The sequence below is a fragment of the Leopardus geoffroyi genome, chromosome D3 (genome assembly GCF_018350155.1).
Source record: "Leopardus geoffroyi isolate Oge1 chromosome D3, O.geoffroyi_Oge1_pat1.0, whole genome shotgun sequence".
Lineage (NCBI taxonomy): Eukaryota > Metazoa > Chordata > Mammalia > Carnivora > Felidae > Leopardus > Leopardus geoffroyi.
In genome coordinates this window covers 26,837,562-26,855,239 of record NC_059339.1, presented here as the reverse complement: position 1 = coordinate 26,855,239, position 17,678 = coordinate 26,837,562, and the positions used below count along the sequence as shown (strand labels likewise).

General features: G+C 42.7%; 1 protein-coding gene across 3 annotated transcripts in view; it reads left to right on the top strand.

The window, feature by feature from the left end:
• The window catches only part of GRK3 (G protein-coupled receptor kinase 3), a 126,289-nt gene that overhangs the window by 63,350 nt on the left and 45,261 nt on the right, over positions 1–17,678 (top strand). For all 3 annotated transcript variants that reach the window (XM_045459273.1, XM_045459275.1, XM_045459274.1), the window contains 5 exons: positions 7,793–7,894; positions 10,084–10,158; positions 11,265–11,326; positions 15,279–15,330; positions 17,336–17,427. In XM_045459273.1, the coding sequence (XP_045315229.1) occupies positions 7,793–7,894; positions 10,084–10,158; positions 11,265–11,326; positions 15,279–15,330; positions 17,336–17,427 (383 nt within the window). The remainder of the gene's footprint in view (positions 1–7,792; positions 7,895–10,083; positions 10,159–11,264; positions 11,327–15,278; positions 15,331–17,335; positions 17,428–17,678) is intronic.

Here is a 17,678-nt window from a genome sequence, read left to right as displayed (position 1 = left end):
AAGTAATTACATTTAATGTAAATGGACTAAATACTCCCAAGTAAAAGTCTAAGTTTGCCTTCCTGGATAAATAACCGGAACTTTATTATATACTGCTTACAAGTGTACTAGAAACAGAAGGATGGAAGGGGACTCACAGATACAAATACCAACCAAAGCAAAGCTGGTACAGGCCAAATATATGGTAAATGCTACTTGGAGCTAGAGATTATTTCATAACGATAAAGGGTCAGGATTACGATCCTAAACTTCTTGGGTACAAATAATGCTAACTTCAAAATATATAAAGCCAAAATTGACAGACCTAAAATACGACAAGTCTACATTCTTAGTGAGAGATGTTAGCATACACTCCTCAAGAGTTTGTAGAACAGACAGACAAAAAATTACTAAGGATATAGAAGATCTTAATAAAGGGATGAATAAACTTGACCTAAGTGACGTATATAGAATGATGCACCCAGCGGAAATAGAATTTGCCTTCTTTAAAGTACACATGGAAGATTTATCAAAAGAAATTATTTGCTGGGCTCTAAAGAAAACTCCTGCAGATTTCCAGATCAAAATTGTTCTGAGTGTTTTCTGACCGCAATGGAATTAAACTCAAATTTAATAACAGAGTTTACTAAGAAATCCTTGACTTCTTGGAAGTGAATACATTTGTGAGTAATTTATGAGTCAAAGAAGAAATTAGAACAGTAATAGGAAATATTTTAAATTAAAATATATATTAAAAAGGACATATGTATCCTATCCTCAAGCATTTTAGGACTCCTTTGTAATCTTTGTACAAGTTTGAAAATTGGAGGGATATTCTTTTCTTCCTGGATCATATATTAAAGCTTGAAATTTTTTTATATATATACTTGATAACTTGATATTTTAAAAATTATATTAATGTATTTCCAGGGAGAATGGTCAAATGATGATGTACATTTAGCATCATATAAAAAAATAAGGCAAATCAGAAGGATATTACTCACTATGCTGTAACTTTTGTTATTTTAGTCTGAATTCTAATCTGGATGAGTATCACAGCATCATCTGTCAGACGTTCTTAAAAGCGTCACCTCTCCAGTTTCAGCAAGTACTAAATCACCTTGTCAAATACAGGGAAATCTTTAACACATAACTTTTGCGAGGTTGAAACGTGGGCAGTCTACTTGGGTTACTTCTTGAGCACTTCTTGCCAATATGGCGGTGAGTACTGCAGATGTGTTTCAATTTGAGCTTTTAAACATTGGAATTTCTCTTGGTTGGTGTGCTTCCAGCTCTTCACTCCTGTCTTCTTGTTTGGTGCACAATGGATCTAACTTACCAGATGATCGCTTTGGAGGATAACTCTTCAAAGCTCCTCAGGAGCTTGCTCTATATTCTTTTATTGAAAATACCATCCAGTCTTGGGGCTTCAAATACAGGTTTCTAAATTAGTACAGCCTTTAAGCACTGAGGTTGTCAATAATTCCTCTCTGTGCCCTTGGTTTTATCAGTCTGATGATTTCTGGAGGCCGTAGTATGACCCCAATCCCTAGAAGACTCTTTTTTGTCAGATATCTTACAATGTATATTTTATATGTTGTACTTCCATTTTCTTGGGTCCCCAGACTTTCCATGGCTCTCCATTTCCAGCATGTTTAAGGCCTCATAACTTATCCTGACATTCACATATCTCTATATTAGTTATTACTTACTTTCCTACCTCTCTGTCTTTCCTTCTTACATAGAACTTCCACTAACCATGGAGCACATTCTTTTTTTTCTTTACTTATGTCCTTCCTCCAGCCTAGAATGCTGCTTGCCTTCCCTAGCTTCTGTTAAGGTCTAGCTCACTTTACGTATTTGCTAACAAGTCTCTCTGGACAGCTAGCCCAGTCTTCCATGATTGCTTACATCTTCGATTCCCACGTCATTTGTTGTCTGTAATGCTCTGTGATACTTAATCTATGCCTACTTGTTCTGTGTGTGTAATTGGCATTCATCGTCATCTGTACCTGACTCATAGAAGGCCTAGCGAGGCTCTAGGTATAGCTGCACCTCTCACTTGCTGTGGGATGTGGGGCCAGTCGTTGAGCCATCTCTGAAGCATCTGCGTTTCAGACCTGGAGCTTATAAATGTGAAGGGTACACTGTTCCTGTACTTGAGGAGCACACAGTATGGATGCTTCATATTTGAGCGTCAGTTACCTCATCTGTGAAACGAGGTTACCGATCATCACCTGCTGCTTCACAGGCTGATTGTGAGGCTCAGATAAGTTGCTGGATGGACAGTTGCTTTCTAAACCGTATCTGTAACATGCTGTTTACGGGAGGCTGTAACTTAGTGGTTAAGAGTGCCAGCTCTAAATTCAGCCCACCTAAGTTTGGCTTTAGACTCCACCAGTTTCTGACTATGTAAACTTGGGCAGTCGATTTCTAGCTTACCTACCTGGGTGTCCTCAGCTAAGACTTAGGGTGGTGGCAGTGCCTGTCTCTTAAGGCTGTGTGTGTGACTGCAGGACACTAGAACATTCCCTGATGCATAGTTACTGCTCAGTGTGTTGGTTCTGTGTCCTTGTTCCAGTGAGATTTGGAGGCAGCTTATTAAAATATGTAAATATACCTAGATTTAGAAATAAATTATGGAGAACAGAGAATAAATATAAGATCAGAGGCAAAGTTAATCCGTAGACTTTTCTTCATTCAACCAGTATACGTCAGCCGCCAGTTCCAGGCATTGCTTGGATGAGCAAGACAAAGGCCTTGCTCCCCCTTGAGCTTCTATTCTGGTCGAGAGAAACAGACAATAAACAAGCAATAAATAACAGGAAATGTATCAGGAAGTAATAACTGCTACGCAGTGACTCAAAACAGACTCAGAACTGAATATGATGTACTGTGACTTGGGGGCCACTTTACACTGATGGGTGAAAGACTGACTCTTTGAAAAGTGGGCATGTAAACTGAGATTTGATTGACAAGGAGGCTAGTCTTTTGGAGATGGGAGCAGGGGGAGGAGAGAGAGCATTTTAGGCTGAACGGGGCTAAGACATAGCCCCGCATGTGGTGGGAAAGAACTTGGCATGTTTGAGGAACTGAAATTAGACCACCATGGTATGTTCATAGTGGATTAGAGGAGTGGGGTAGTGTGAGATAAGATGAGGTTGAGGAGGGAGATGGGGTTGGGGGCCAGAGTAACAAATTCAGATTTTATTCTAAAGCCCATGGAAAATTTAAGATGGGAGCGTTAACTGAATATTCTCTAAATATCAATTAACATTAAGGGGGTTGATAGGACAGACCTTCTGCATCTTTACTGAGTTTTTAAATTATTTTTTTTAAGTTTATTTATTTATTTTGAGAGGGAGAGAGAGCACGAGCAGGGGAGAGGCAGAGAGAGAGAATCCCAAGCTATCAGCACAGAGCCAGACTCAGGGCTTGAACTCATGTACCCATGAGATCATGACCTGAGCTGAAATGGAGTCGGACACTTAACTGAGTGAGCCACCCCAGTGCCCCTCTTTACTGATTTTAGATCTAGTTGTTCTATCAGTTGCTGAGAGAAGGGTGATAAAAATCTCCCAACTCTGTAGAATTGTCTATTCTTTTTCTCGTCATTTTTAAAATGTATTTTGAAGCTCTGTTATTAGGTGCATATGTGTTTATGATGTTATGTGTTTTCCTATGAAATGTCCCTCCTCATTGCCGTCATAGTCTTGGTCTTATAGACGACTTCACTGGATATTAATGTAGCCATTCAGTCTCTTTATGCTTCCTGTTTTCATGATACATCTTTCCCCTTCTACTTCCAACCAGTGTTTTTATATATTAAGTGTGTTTCATTGAGTCAAATATAAAAATATCTTGCTCAGCACCCCCTCCCCCATTTCTGACAATCTGTATTTTAATGGAGTAATTTTAGATATTTTGTTTATCCTTTGTAGAGTTTGCTGACTTTCTTGAAATCTGTAAATTTATTATCTTTCATCAAATCTGGTAAAATTTGGACCATTACTCTTAAAGCATTTTTTTTTTACGTAGTCTCCACACCCAGGGCAGAGCCCAACATGGGGTTTGAACTCACAACCCTAAGATCAAGACCTGAGCTGAGCTCAAGAGCCGGATGCTTGGGGTGCTTGGGTGGCTCAACTGGTTGAGCGTCCGACTTCGGCTTAGGTCACGATCTCACAGTCTGTGAGTTCGAGCCCCGCGTCGGGCTCTGTGCCGACAGCTCGGAGCCTGGAGCCTGCTTCGGATTCTGTGCCTCCCTCTCTCTCTGCCCCTCCCCTGCTTGCACTCTGTCTCTCTCTCTGTCTCTGTCTCTCTGTCTCTCTGTCTCTCTCTCAAAAATAAATAAACATTAACAAAAGAAGTTGGATGCTTAACTGACTGTGCTACCCTGGCACCCCTTAAAGCATTTTTCTACCTCAATCTCTCTTTCCCCTCTTTCTGGGATTCCAACTATATGTGTATTTGATTTTTGGATATTATATTGAATATCACTGCTGCCCTATTCAGTGTTTTTCCCCAAATATTTTTTCTTTCTGTGGGGGTAATTTCTATGGATCTTTCTTCAAATTCATCGACTCTTTTGGCATCTCTGTTATGTCCATCCATTGAAGGTTTTATTTCAAATGTGTTTTTTAGTTTTAAAATTGCCATTTGGTTTTTCCCATAGTTAATATGTTTCTTCTGCTATTTCCTATCTTTTTATTCATTCTATGTATATTTTCTGTTACGTCTTTGAAGTATAGTTATAAAGCTGCATCAAATCCTTGTCTGATAATTCCAACACCAGAGTAATCTCAGAATGGTCTTCATTTATGGTCTGTTCTCTTAGAGTGTGTGGGCCACATTTTCCTGTTTCTTGGTATGTAGAATAATTTGTTTTCTTATTTTTATTTTACTTTCTTTATTTTCGAGAGAGGGAGAGAGAGCATGAGTTGGGGAGAAGGGCAGAGGGAAAGAGAGAGAGAATCCTAAGCAGACTCCACACCCAGCGTGGAGCCCACCATGGGGCTCGATCCCCCAACCCTTGGATCATGACCTGAGCCAAAATCAATAGTCACTCAACCGACTGAGCCACCCAGGTGCCCCGATGTGTAGGATAGTTTTGGATTGTGTTTTGTACATTGGGATTAATATATTATAGATATGTACTCTAAATTCTGTATGCTTCTTGCAAGGGTAGTGTTTTTTTTATTTTAGCAATTAACTTGAACTCAGTTTTCCAAAGCTCTGCCTTATGAGTAACAGCCGAATCTTGTCCAATTCTTGTAGCCTTATCTGGACTGCTTTGGACCTGCCATGCTCGCAGGTCATTATAGGGTCCAACAGAGATCTTGGCAGTTTTTACACACAGAATTTTGGAGCTCCCTCTCTCTTGCTGTTTATTTTCGAGAATATCCTCTCCTACTTGCCAGCTTCTGTTTGGTGCTCCTTCCCGGTTATGTTTGTACTTCTGATCCCTCACGAAGGTGAGCGTATAGTATAGTATAGAATGTATAGTTGTTGCGGAAGCCATCAGTGGCTTTACAAGGCCATCTCAACGGAATGGTAGTAAGAAAGTGGAGCTGGGGACCAGAAGTTGCTTGCTCTTAGGGTTCTGGTTATCGAGGCTGCGTGTTCAGCTGTGAACTTTGTAAGCACCCAGGCAGAACGGGACCACACGATCAGTGAACGTTCGTCATCGATGACCACCACACTTCTTGCCTGCGTAAGGGGAGACTTTTCACCTTGAACTCAGTCCTCTGCCTGCTCAGGTTACCTGGTCAACCTAACTGCCCCAGTTAGAGGTGGGGCATTTTCCATGCATAGGCTACAATAAGATCATCCTGGCTAGATTGACAGATAATTGACTGCATGTTCTCTAGTTAGTGGTCCTCCTGATAATAGAAAGTGAATTTTGAATTACAGCTACAGACACTTGAGGCTCTTTGCCTACTGAGAGTTACCTTTTCTGTTGTTCAGGTTGGGAGTTCATGAGCTACAAGGCTCTTAATAAAGCTAGTATTGTGGTTCAGCATATCATTTGCCCGAGAAACAAGAATGTTCCATGTGGTCAGATTGCTACAGTTCATGGAAAACTTCCCATGGCATCAGCATTTGTTTAAACAGGTGTCAACTTGCTTTTGAGGCCCCCAGGAACATAGACTTATATTTCATTACATTTGTTATCTAGGATAATAATTCCATGAAGGCTTACAATTTCTTGAGTTCATTTACTTGTTTAGGCAGAAACGTTTCCGTGAACCTCTTCTATCCCAGAATTCTGCACTGACCTACGGACCTACCTAATATTAAAACAACAAAAGTAATCAACCAAGCCAGATCCTCTGTTTGTTTTCTGACTCTACTTCGGATTTTGGTGTCTGGTTTCTGTTGCCTCACAGCTGCCATATTTGCATCCAGCATGGTATTTGAACTCTTTAGACTTGTTTTTCTGAATTGACTCACAGTCGTTAAGCCTGGATTCTTTGGCTAAGCCAACATTGCTGGGTTGCTGCTTCATTCGAACAGTCTTTTCTGGTTGGGTGGGGTATAGCCTACCCCAGTCCGCCTGCCTTCAAGGGAGACTTTATTGTCTGTTCCAACAAGACTCCATTCTAAGCCCTGGCAGTCACAGACTTGTGAATCCCAGCCACCTTGTTGTAACACTGGTGGTATTTCAGGATAATAAGATGACCCCAGTCATTTCTCCGGGTGTCAACCAGCTGGCCCTCATCCGGGACCTCAGTATTTCACACACACACCCACTCCCTGCCGGCTGTGCCTCGTCTTTATCGGAAATTCTCCTAGGGTTTACTGGTTTTGATTTCAAAATGATCTAACCCAGCCTATCCTGTAAAAAGGTAACTTTCATTTCTGTTCTGTCATCCCGGAATAAAGAACTCTCAGAGACTGTGAAAAGTCCATGTAAACAACTGTCTGTCTATTGAAAACGCTTTGTTCCCAAAAGTAAGTCATACATAGCAATTAATGATTATATTGAAGATCTTTGCTGCAGTCTTCCTGCTAACTCCGTATTTCATTTGTGTTCTCGTTCTCCTGTCTTTTGGATTAGAAGTATTTCTGTAAATAAATAAAAGCAACTCCTCTGATGCAGGAGCTTCTGTTATCAGATTGGAGTGATTGGGGCCATTTTCGACATAAGGCAAGTGTTTCTAAAACATATTTTTATTATTTGGCCTATCCTCACCATTCCGATTAGCTTCCCTGTATAGACTGTTTGAAGGCACCTGTCTGTTAACACTTTATTTTGTGGCTGAGGCTCAAACCTGAAAAACCAATGCTTGCTTCTATGGGTCAATGCCTTTCTAAAACATTCAGTTGGTTTTTTAAAAAAAATCTCTTTGCAGGAATCGTGATAATACATGTATATATATTTTTTTCTTTTGTTTTGTAATGCTGTAGCTGAGTGAGAACGACCCCCGTCATAAGTCTTAGAACTGAATTACAGCCAGATTTAAATGGGTTTTGCTCTGGAAAGGAGAATTGGCAAGGATGAATGGTCCCGGGCTGGTATATTGTAAGATAATTGTAACCATGGCAATATTTGTTTCCTGATATTGTGCTTCTAAATTTAAGTGATGAGGTTCATCATAGGAAAAAACTCGTTTGTATGTTTCAAGTTGCATTTAAATGATCCCAACTTCATTCTTCTAACATTAGAAGTGGTTGTTTCCGGTGGAGTAGCGGGTTCAGCAATTTGCCTTAATCTCCTGTGGAAGTGGTTTTTCCCGGGCAAGTAATATCTTTTAATAAAGCGAGTTTTCGGGGAAGACGTACCTAACCATGCTAACTTTGAAAAATCTAGATAAAAGAATACGAGAAGCTTGAGAATGAAGAAGACCGCCTTTGCAGGAGCCGGCAAATTTATGACAAGTACATCATGAAGGAGCTGCTGTCTTGTTCGCATGTAAGTCTTTCTTTGTGTCCTGTTCCTCCAGGATGGGTAGGAGACAGCTTGCAGAGTTCCCAGAGAGAAACCCAAATGGGAGGAAGAAGTTTAAAAATCGAACAGGAGTCCCCGGGGACGGGACCTGTCTCTTCTCTTCTGTCATTTGTCTCCTGGTAACCCTGATACAGAGCTGTTGCTTTGTCTCCTCCGAGTGTATTTCCGAAAGCAGATCTTTCACGGCGAAGAAGAACGAGGCAAATAACATTGACAGCTCCTTCAGATCAGCGGAAGAAAGGGCTGGTCTCAGTTCTAGACTTTCTAAAGGAAATTAAGCTTTATTGTTGTTAGTGTGGCTCTCCTTTAAATAATTAGGCTAATCAAATATTGATCAACATAAATTTTAAATGGTTTCTGTGGATTCATGAGGAAGAGCATAATTATAACATTAATTTTATTAATAGCTAAATAGACAGTGGAAATATCCCGCCCCCAGTGTAAATCAGATAAATAATCCATTCGGTCATTGCGATAAACTAGGTTCCTAGGAAACTATTCCACCAGGAGTGAGTGGAATAATTAGTAATAAAAATTTATCACGTGGGCCGCCTGAGTGGTTCAGTTGGTTAAGCGTCTGACTTCGGCTCAGGTCACGATCCCGCTGTTGGTGAGTTCAAGCCCGGCGTCAGGCTCTGTGCTGATGGCTCGGAGCCGGGAGCCTGCTTCAGATTCTGTGTTCCCTCTCTCTCTGTCCCTCCCCCACTCATACTGTCTCTCTGTCTCTCAAAAAATGAATAAATGTTAATTTTTTTTTTTTAACATGTAGTGTCTCTGAGAGAGTTTTCTAAAGGAGTGGCCCCATGGTTCTGGCCTGCTGTGTCCAGTACAGGAGCCACAGGTGGCTGTGTAAACTCCATTAAAATCCAATGGAGTTAAAAATGTAACTTCTCAGTTCCTCACGAGCCACATTTCAAGTGCTCAATAGCCACACGTGGCTGGTGGCTCCAGTATTGGACAGCGCAGGTTCACACCATTGCCGCCATTGCAGAAAGTTCCAGCGGACGGCACTGGCCAGGATCATGGTTTATTTTGGTGCCTCTGTATTTATTGTGCCATTCACCGTCTTAACTGACACATGAATAACTGTGGCTAAAGGTGGCACCTCTTGTGGCATGCATTTCTTTTTGTTTTTTAATGTTTATTTATTTATTTTGAGAGAGAGAGAGCATGCGTGAACAGGGGAGGGGCAGAGAGAGGGAGAGAGAGAGAGAATCCCGAGCAGCCTCTGTGCTGTCAGTGCAGAGCCCGATGTGGGGCTCGAACTCACAAACCACGGCATCATGACCCGGGCCCAAATCAAGAGCCAGTGGGCTTAACCAACTGAGCCACCCAGGTGCCCCGTAGTAGACAGGAATCCTGAGCTGGAGCTAAATGGTCGATGCTCTGTGCCTTGCTACCTTGCCAGAGAATGGCTGAACCTTGGAAGATGCCGGACGTTCTGTGGGGATGCCTCGGAAATTAGTTGTCATGTAGCTCAGAAATTCAGCAGGTTTTTCGGCAGTATAAGGTGCATGTGAAGCTTTCCTTCTTAGGGTGCATTATTAAAGAAGATGTAATTAGAAGTTTGGGGGGAGAATAGAATGTGTACTTCTTGTTGGTGTAGGCTTTATTCTTCCAGAGCCAGTTCCCCTCTGCCATGGTCACGGCAAGACTTCCCTTAACCTCCAGCCCTCTACCACCCTGGATTAGCTTTGTAGTCCTGACATTTAACTCTTAGGTGTATTTTCACACATTTGTTTGGTCTTATCTAGTAGAATTTGTATGTTCTCAGGACCCTTATTATTAGCTAATTAAGGGATATATGCATTTAATAAAGTGATAGTAAGCTTCTTTACACTTTTTTTTTTTTACATCACAGTTAATCTTAAATTCTTGTGGGACTAGATATGTCGGTCAGGTGCCCCATGCTCATCATCCTTCTCGACACGGCATCTAAGAATTCTAGAAGCTCAGAGGGACAAGCATCTGTTTGGATTGCCCATAAATATCCAACTGATTTCTAAAGAATGCACGTCAACATAACTACCATAGGTTCCTGCCTAGTAACTGTGTTAAATTATGTGTTGTGGTATTGTGTAACATAGGTTTATGTTTTATATTTGTGGAAAAAAAAATAACTGTTTTCTGATTTTTTTTTCTTAATAAAAAAGCCGTTCTCAAAGCAAGCTGTAGAACATGTACAAAGTCACCTATCCAAGAAACAAGTGACATCCACTCTTTTCCAGGTAAGGAAAAGTACTTCAGAATACATACAGCTGTCCCTTGAACTACATAGGGAATAGGGGCGCTGACCCCCCTGTAGTCGAAAATCCACTTATAACGTTTGATTCCCACCCCCAAACTTTACTGATGGCCTGTTATTGACCAGGAGTCTTACTGGTCACATAAAAAGTTGATTAACACCTACTTTGTATGTCATATATATTCTATTCTGTCTTTTTATAATAAGCTAGAGAAAAGAAAATATTAAGAAAATTATAAGGAAAATGCATTTACAATATTGTACTGTAAGAAATCAATGGATAAGTGGACCTGTGTGGTTCAGACTCCTGTTATACAAGGGTCCCCTGCAGATTGTTCTCTGTCAAGGGACATGCACTGCACAAATGAGCCAGGAGCCCTTAATCTTGGTCTAGCCATGAATTTGCTCAGAGACCATGGGATAGCACCTGCCCGCAGTGCCCCAGCCTCCGTATGTGCAAAATGAGGAGAGGGATCAACTCTTCCCCATGGTTGTCTTTATCTCTATGATTATGTGAGGTAGAAAGTCAATAAGTAAAATAGCTAATTACAAAAAACCCATTTACTCCATGGATCCATTAGCTTTTAGTCTTTAAAACTCAGTATTGATGCTGAGTAGCAACACTTATTAATTAACAAAATGTGCTGTGTAACTTCCAGAGACCAGTGCAGCATGAAAGACATGGGCCCCTTGGTCAGAAATTAAGAATTTCAAGATGGCGATAGCAGGGCCCCAAACCAAGCAGTGGGCCCTTTTGGGTGCCAGCCCTATGGGGCTGCATGGGTCACACACCCGGAAAACCAACTCTGGTCACCCGGGAAGCCTCTGTGACTTTCCAGGAACCATGCCAGGCCGTAAGGATTCGGTGGCAAACAGGACAGACCTGTCCTTACCTTCCTGGAACTCGCAGTTGAATAGTGCAGATAACTGTTAAGTAAACAATCACGGTGATGAATCTGTTATTGAAAACGGGGCAAGCACCGACAAGGGCAAGTGGAAGAGTGGGAACTCCCACCAGTCCGAGTCTCATCAGTTTGTGTTATGGGTTCCTATTTACGCAGTGTGGAATTTCTTTTCCATCCTTTCCAGCCCTACATAGAAGAAATTTGTGAAAGTCTCCGAGGCAACATTTTCCAAAAATTTATGGAAAGGTATGAAACTTCACGTATATGCCTGACATTTCTGGGGGGGATACTTGCTAGAACATTATTTTAACACATTAATATATATATAAAATCTTGTACAGGTGTATCTCCTTTTACCCAGTGAGCTCTGTCCTTATTAAAATGTGTGCTGATTTGTTCATTTGACAAGTACTTAACTGAGCACGTACTATGCACCAGGCTTAGCCTTAGGCTGTTACCTCAGTAGTTTAAAGTATTATTTAGGATTCATGTATCTTAATGTCTCTTCATTTTGAATCTCTTTAGCTTCAAAATGGTCTAAAGTTTAAATAGACTATGGAACCACAACATTAAAAGTAGCTTATTGGGACACCTTTGCTAATGCAAGCCCTGTTCTGTTAACCTCATTCTTTGGTTTGCACTTTGAGATCCTGCCCCCGAAAGTGGATCAGGCCTGCACTTGATTCCTCATGTAATGGAACTGAAGGGTCCAGGCAGACGTCTGTGCTCATATACGTTATTGCGATCCCTGCTAAATACGTTCCCTTTGAGTGACTCAGACTATATGTGTGTGCTTGTCCTATAAAACCCTGAACGCATTCGGTGCTGCCTGCAAAAGTGCCCTTTCAGGCACCCAGCAGTCGGGCAAACATCAGGATTTCGAGTATTCCTCTGTGAACAGGCACCGCCGGAATTGGGACTTTTCTGAAACCGAATCTGCATTCGCACAGACCGTGCTCCTCTCCACAGACTCGGCTAATTTCTCGACAAGCGACATGATGATTGTGTCTCGGTGCTGGAGCAGCCCCGCAGCTGTTCCATAATTGCCCTTTAAAAACAAATGCTTCTTCACGGCGGTTTTTTGCTCCCCCCCTCCCCATAGTCTCTGAACTAAAGTAATTAAACAAAACAAAACAAAACAAAAAACGTGGTGGTGTGATTCCACTAGAGTTCAAGAGACAATTTTATCCTGGAGTAGAGTCAGTACTTGGGGGAAGCGAATATGCATGCAAATGATTATTACACTTCTCTGAGCAGGAGCAGACACTTGGCCAGAAAGCAGTAGTTTACTCCGAGGGGCTAGGCTGGCTGGGTTTCAGCGGGAGGCCTGCCCGCGCTGTCTCCGTCTCCGTTGGTTCGAAAATCTGACCTTTCCAACTCTTGGGTCAGCTGAGAGCTTTTACGTGATCGTTGGGGCAGAGGGGAAAAACAGGGATGGGCATAAAACTCGGAGGGGGGGCGTCCTGTCGCTCTTTGCTCTTAGGTTCTTTCATGAGCCACCAGGCCAGCCTGCCTGTCACTTTTCTCCCCGCTGGTTGAGCCTTTGGCTCTTAGTGCCCCCCCCCCCCACACACACCAGCTGTTTGCATTTACACACACACACACACACACACACACACCACTGTTTGTGCTTTAGGCCAGCACGTGTACTGGATTTTCTGAAAGCATCTTTTCTGAAACTATTCACCGTATCATGTAAATGCTTTTTAAAAGCTAATTTCTTCATTTTTACACCGTCCTGGGTTCTTTTTCTGCAACCACAGTCTCAAATGAGAATTTAAAAACTCCGTTGTCAGACCTAGAGTTTCGTGTTTGGGTTTTGAAAAGCGTGGGCACTCCATAAATAGAACCTTGTAGCCTTCGGCCTTGGCGGGACTGGCCACACTCCCCGAGGGTCTCACGGTGAAGGCGGTCTCTCAAGGGCCTGCACTGCAGCCTGGTAATAATGAGGAAATCTTCAGCAGTGCCTTGGCCGGTCTGTGCCTTCACTTGAAGCAGGCAGGGCCCCGGGGCTAAGTTCCAGGCGGGGCTGAATCTGGGATGTGAGCTTCCGTCAGGCAGTGAACTTCAGTTGCCCAGCAGTCTTAAGCCCGAGTCACAGACTGGGGTTAAAAATGCTTACCCTACACCCTGCCCGCACTGCACCCCGGTTGTTTTTGTATCTTTAACCTCTGCTCTTCCCTCTGGGGTGGCCGTATGTCATCTGCAAGGGCGCTGGCTGTCAGGAGCCCTCTGTTGCCCAGGCTCTGCTCTGTCCTCAGCCCTAGTTCCTCTTCTATCAGGAAGTGCCCAATTCCAGCTTTAGGTATTGACCAAAAATAGCACTCAGAGAACCTCCATGGACACATGACTGACCCCGGACACCCTGGGGGCTATCTGTACTTCCTAAAGAAGAGCTTGTTACAGCAAACCCGTACCTCAAGGGCAAAATGTGAGTTTGAGGGGGTTCCTTTTTTTTGGGGGGGGGTGTGTGTTCTTTTAGGGCAGGGTATGTGTTGGGATTTGGTTCCCTCTTCTCTTGGTCAGCAGGATGGTTCTCTCCCAGGTTGTTAATCTTCCCCAGCTAGTTCGCAAGTTTGTAAATCTTGTAAATTTTGTAAATCTCCAGATCACCAGCCCCTGTTGCCAGCTCTGAGCTCGAGAATCCATGAGGGAAGGGAGTAGGAGCTGGGCCAACACACCAAGTGAATTTCAAAGCCACGGCCATGGTGTAAGCACAGAGAGCACCCCAGTGTGGGTTTGCTGGTTGGACTCATCATGCTTTAAAAAAGCCAAAACGTTTGAAATAACTTTCAGAAACTCTCCAAATATAATTTGACTAACCCCACAGAGATGATAGGGAGATCAGTGAAACACTCCATAAGCTTCATTTTAGATTCATTGACAAAAGATGCCTCAGAATTGTAAAGAGTTCTTCTGCTTTTGATTTTCAACGTGATTATATTAGCCTCAGCAATATTTTTAAAAGATCCTAAGAAGGCATATTAAATGAAACCCCCAGGAAACTGGGATATTTAGATGCCTTAAGGCATTCTGTTACAGTGCTGATAATTCCTGTACCATGCATTTCATAAGTACTCTCTCCCTCCCCCCACCTCTCCCTTTCTCTCTCTCTCTCTCTCATTCATTCATTCATGCATTCAAAGAACCCTGGATACTGTGCCTGTGTAAGGAATTGTGCCAGGGGCTACGTGAAATCCAGCAGTCACCAAGAATATTCTTTGCCTTTGAGGAGCTTTCAATCAAGAATGCAATTCTTTTGAAAAAATGTTTTAAAACAAACCCCTTAGACGGCGTTGCTCATTAATTAATGAAAATCATGTCTGTATTAAAATAGGTGTGGGGATAGGTATTTTTCTTACTTCCTAGAAGAAAAATCTATTCATCACGCAGTTGAGTAAATTGTGGGAGCAAATCAGCTCAGTAGGACTTGGCTCATCTTGCGATTCTAGCCTCAGGGGCTTTTTCTCCTACAGCATTTGTGTCTTGGAGCAACAGTGCTGGGTCTGGGTTCAGGTCTGGCCCCACCACTCCTCTCACTGTGTGACCTTGGCCACGCCTGGGTTTCCTCTGCTGCGGAATGGGCATCTTCATCGACCAGGGCCTTGCACATGAAAAGCCCCATGGGGTGTCTGCTGTTCTTAGAATTCTTTACAAATACTAATTTTCTTGTCGCTTAGAGCGGCATGGTCCGGTATGGTAGCCACTAGCCACGTGTGACTCCTGAGCACTTGAAATGATCGGTGTGATGAGTGTGAATGAAGATGGGCTCCAAGTGCAAAACACTTAAGTTTCAAAACCAAATGTAGGAACTAGGTTGTAGAATGCCTCGCTACTAATTTTATACCGATTACGTGTTGAAATGATAGTTTTTTTGCTGTACTGGGGTTCAAGAAAGTAACGGTATTCAGATTAAACTACCAGCGTGGCTCACGTTAGGCCTTCTCTTGGACGGTGCCGATTCAGATAAAGACGCAGTAACCACAGTTTAAGGGGAACACGCCGTCTTTCACCTGAATCGTAAAATAAAGCCGCGAATCCTGGGGAATGCTTTGCGAAAAACATGTTGAAGAAAACATGCCTCTGGTCAAGAAGCAACACAGATGTCCCGTCCGAGGTTGTCTGTTAACATTGCCCAGTCAACCCGACTCCTGTGACATGTGACTCTTCAGTGACCATTATTATATTCTTTTTTTAGTGACAAGTTCACCCGATTTTGCCAGTGGAAAAACGTAGAATTAAACATCCATGTGAGTATCCTCTTAATTCTTTCCCCCCCTTTTCTTTTTTTAAATAAAAACTTCCTCTGGCTTAACTTCGTGAGAAAATACTTTATCCCGGAGCACACTCCCACGGGTAATGCGCCACTAACAGATGTCTCCCTTACAGCTTTAACGTAAGAAGAATTCATCCCCCCGTACCCGGTTTCATAAACAGTTCGAGGTTTAATTCTCTTTTTTCCCATTCATATAAGGATGTGTTTATTTAGTTAAGAAAGGGTATTTTAAGCAGCGACTGACCCACAGAAATAGTAGTAAAAAATACAAGTCTCCTACAGAATGTGCTTCCACATGCTCTTGTCTTTCGGCATCCTGGTAAAGAGTCTCTTTTCTTTCTTATTAGGTCTAATCTTGTCATAAGAATGATGGCATCTCTTATTAGCCCAAGGTTTCATCTCCTTTTTTTAAAATTTATTTATTTTTTTTAATATTTTTGAGAGTGAGAAAAGCAGTCCTCAGAAACTGGCTACTTTCTAACACACATTTCCCGAAAGGCTCATCTGCTTCCAGCTTTCAACCTCAAGTTCTGGGGCATGCCCCCTGCTTCACTTTTAGAACCCTCCTTTTTTTTTTTTTTTTTAATTTTTTTAATGTTTATTTATTTATTTAGTTTTTTTTTTTTTTTGAGAAAGAGAGCGCGAGTGGGGGAGGGACAGAGAGAAAGGCAGACACAGAATCCGAAGCAGGCTCCAGACTCCGAGCCGTCAGCACGGAGCCTGACGCGGGGCTTGAACTCACAAACCCGAAGATCGTGACCTGAGCCATAGTCAGACGCTAAATCAGCTGAGCCACCCAGGTGCCCCATACCCTCCTTTCTTGATACAGCATCTTTTACCTTCCCCTTCATGTCCATTTGTAAGAAAAAGAAATCATCAACTGGATTTTTTTTTTTAACTTGAGGATACCATTGGGAGAAGCAGTTGTGTGTGTGTGTGTCTGTGTGGTTTTTTTTTTTAATTCTTCTTTTTTTTTTTTTTTTAAACTTCCCCTTTCTTTCACAGTTCCTGGCAGGATTGTAGAAACAAGAGGGAAATCACACATTTTTCAAAAATATCCTCTGTATTTGCCATAGAGCTTTCTCACGCTTCTGCTCCTTCAGCAGACCCCGGGTGCTCATGTCCTGCTGTCTGTCCCCTGAGCATCAGATGTGAGGCCTGTGGGCCCAGTTAGCTGTGGCTGCAAACGTGTTTCAAGGGCTGTGTGGGGGGAACCCTTCAGGAACCTGACCCTTAACTTGCCAGCATGCATAAGCTACTAAGGTGTTTGCTCTTTTCCGACTGCCCCCTTAGACATCGGGCTCACTGTCTGCCTTTGTACCATCGAAGACTGTTAAAGCTACTTGGGAGGTAGGGCATTGCTGAGATCCTGACACAAGGAAAGGGCTTATGAATGAAGCCTCTTTATACACTTCCCTCCTACTTCGGGTCTTGTTTTCATGCTCACATGCCCAGCATGAGTCCTAGCGATTCCCTGACGTTATCGATAAAAAATTCACATGGCCGGCACCCGCCGACTTTTCTCATCATATGGCCCGCTGTTAGGAAAACATAGATGCCCTCGATGTAGACTTATTTTTTTTACCATGACAGTTCCTGGAATTGCTGAGCTGTTCCCACACTTCCGGCTTCAGAGTAGCTGAGGTGGCTTTTCATTTGGACTAGAAATTTCACACTCCCCTGTCTTCGGGGCATACGGCTTACGACCTAAAACGCAGGAGATCGGAAAAACAATCTGACTCGGCTCCCACTCGGTCCTCGTCCCACTCGCCTCCCTTTTGTGCGCTTTGAGGGTGGAGCACATGGAGGTTCTAGAAAGTCTTGCAGCCTTGCACATCTCGTCTTGCAGTCCGGGGAATCAGTCACAGAAAGGGCAGATCCCTCTGTCAGAATTGCTCTTTTAGTAACTGTGTTGCATGAAAACAACAGCATGATTTTAATGCAATTCTGTGTTTTCGTATCGTGTTTTGAATTCACAGTTGACCATGAATGATTTCAGCGTACATAGAATCATTGGACGAGGAGGATTTGGTGAAGTGTATGGTTGCAGGAAAGCAGACACTGGAAAAATGTAAGCTTTCTATGGGTTTTGTGCTTGCATCAAAAGAAAACACCTGCATAGATTTGTGGAAGCCCCCGATCTCACTCCTGAAGTAACTTAACCTCAGAAAGAAAAGGGCTGTTTTTTGCGAGGCATCGGAAATGAGAACAGTTGGCTGGAACTTCCATCACGTAGGGTGAAATGGGAAGTTAGCCAGTGACTATGTATCATGAGCCCCTATCACTCAGGCCGTGGGTGAAGCAGTCTGGGACCTAGAAGTG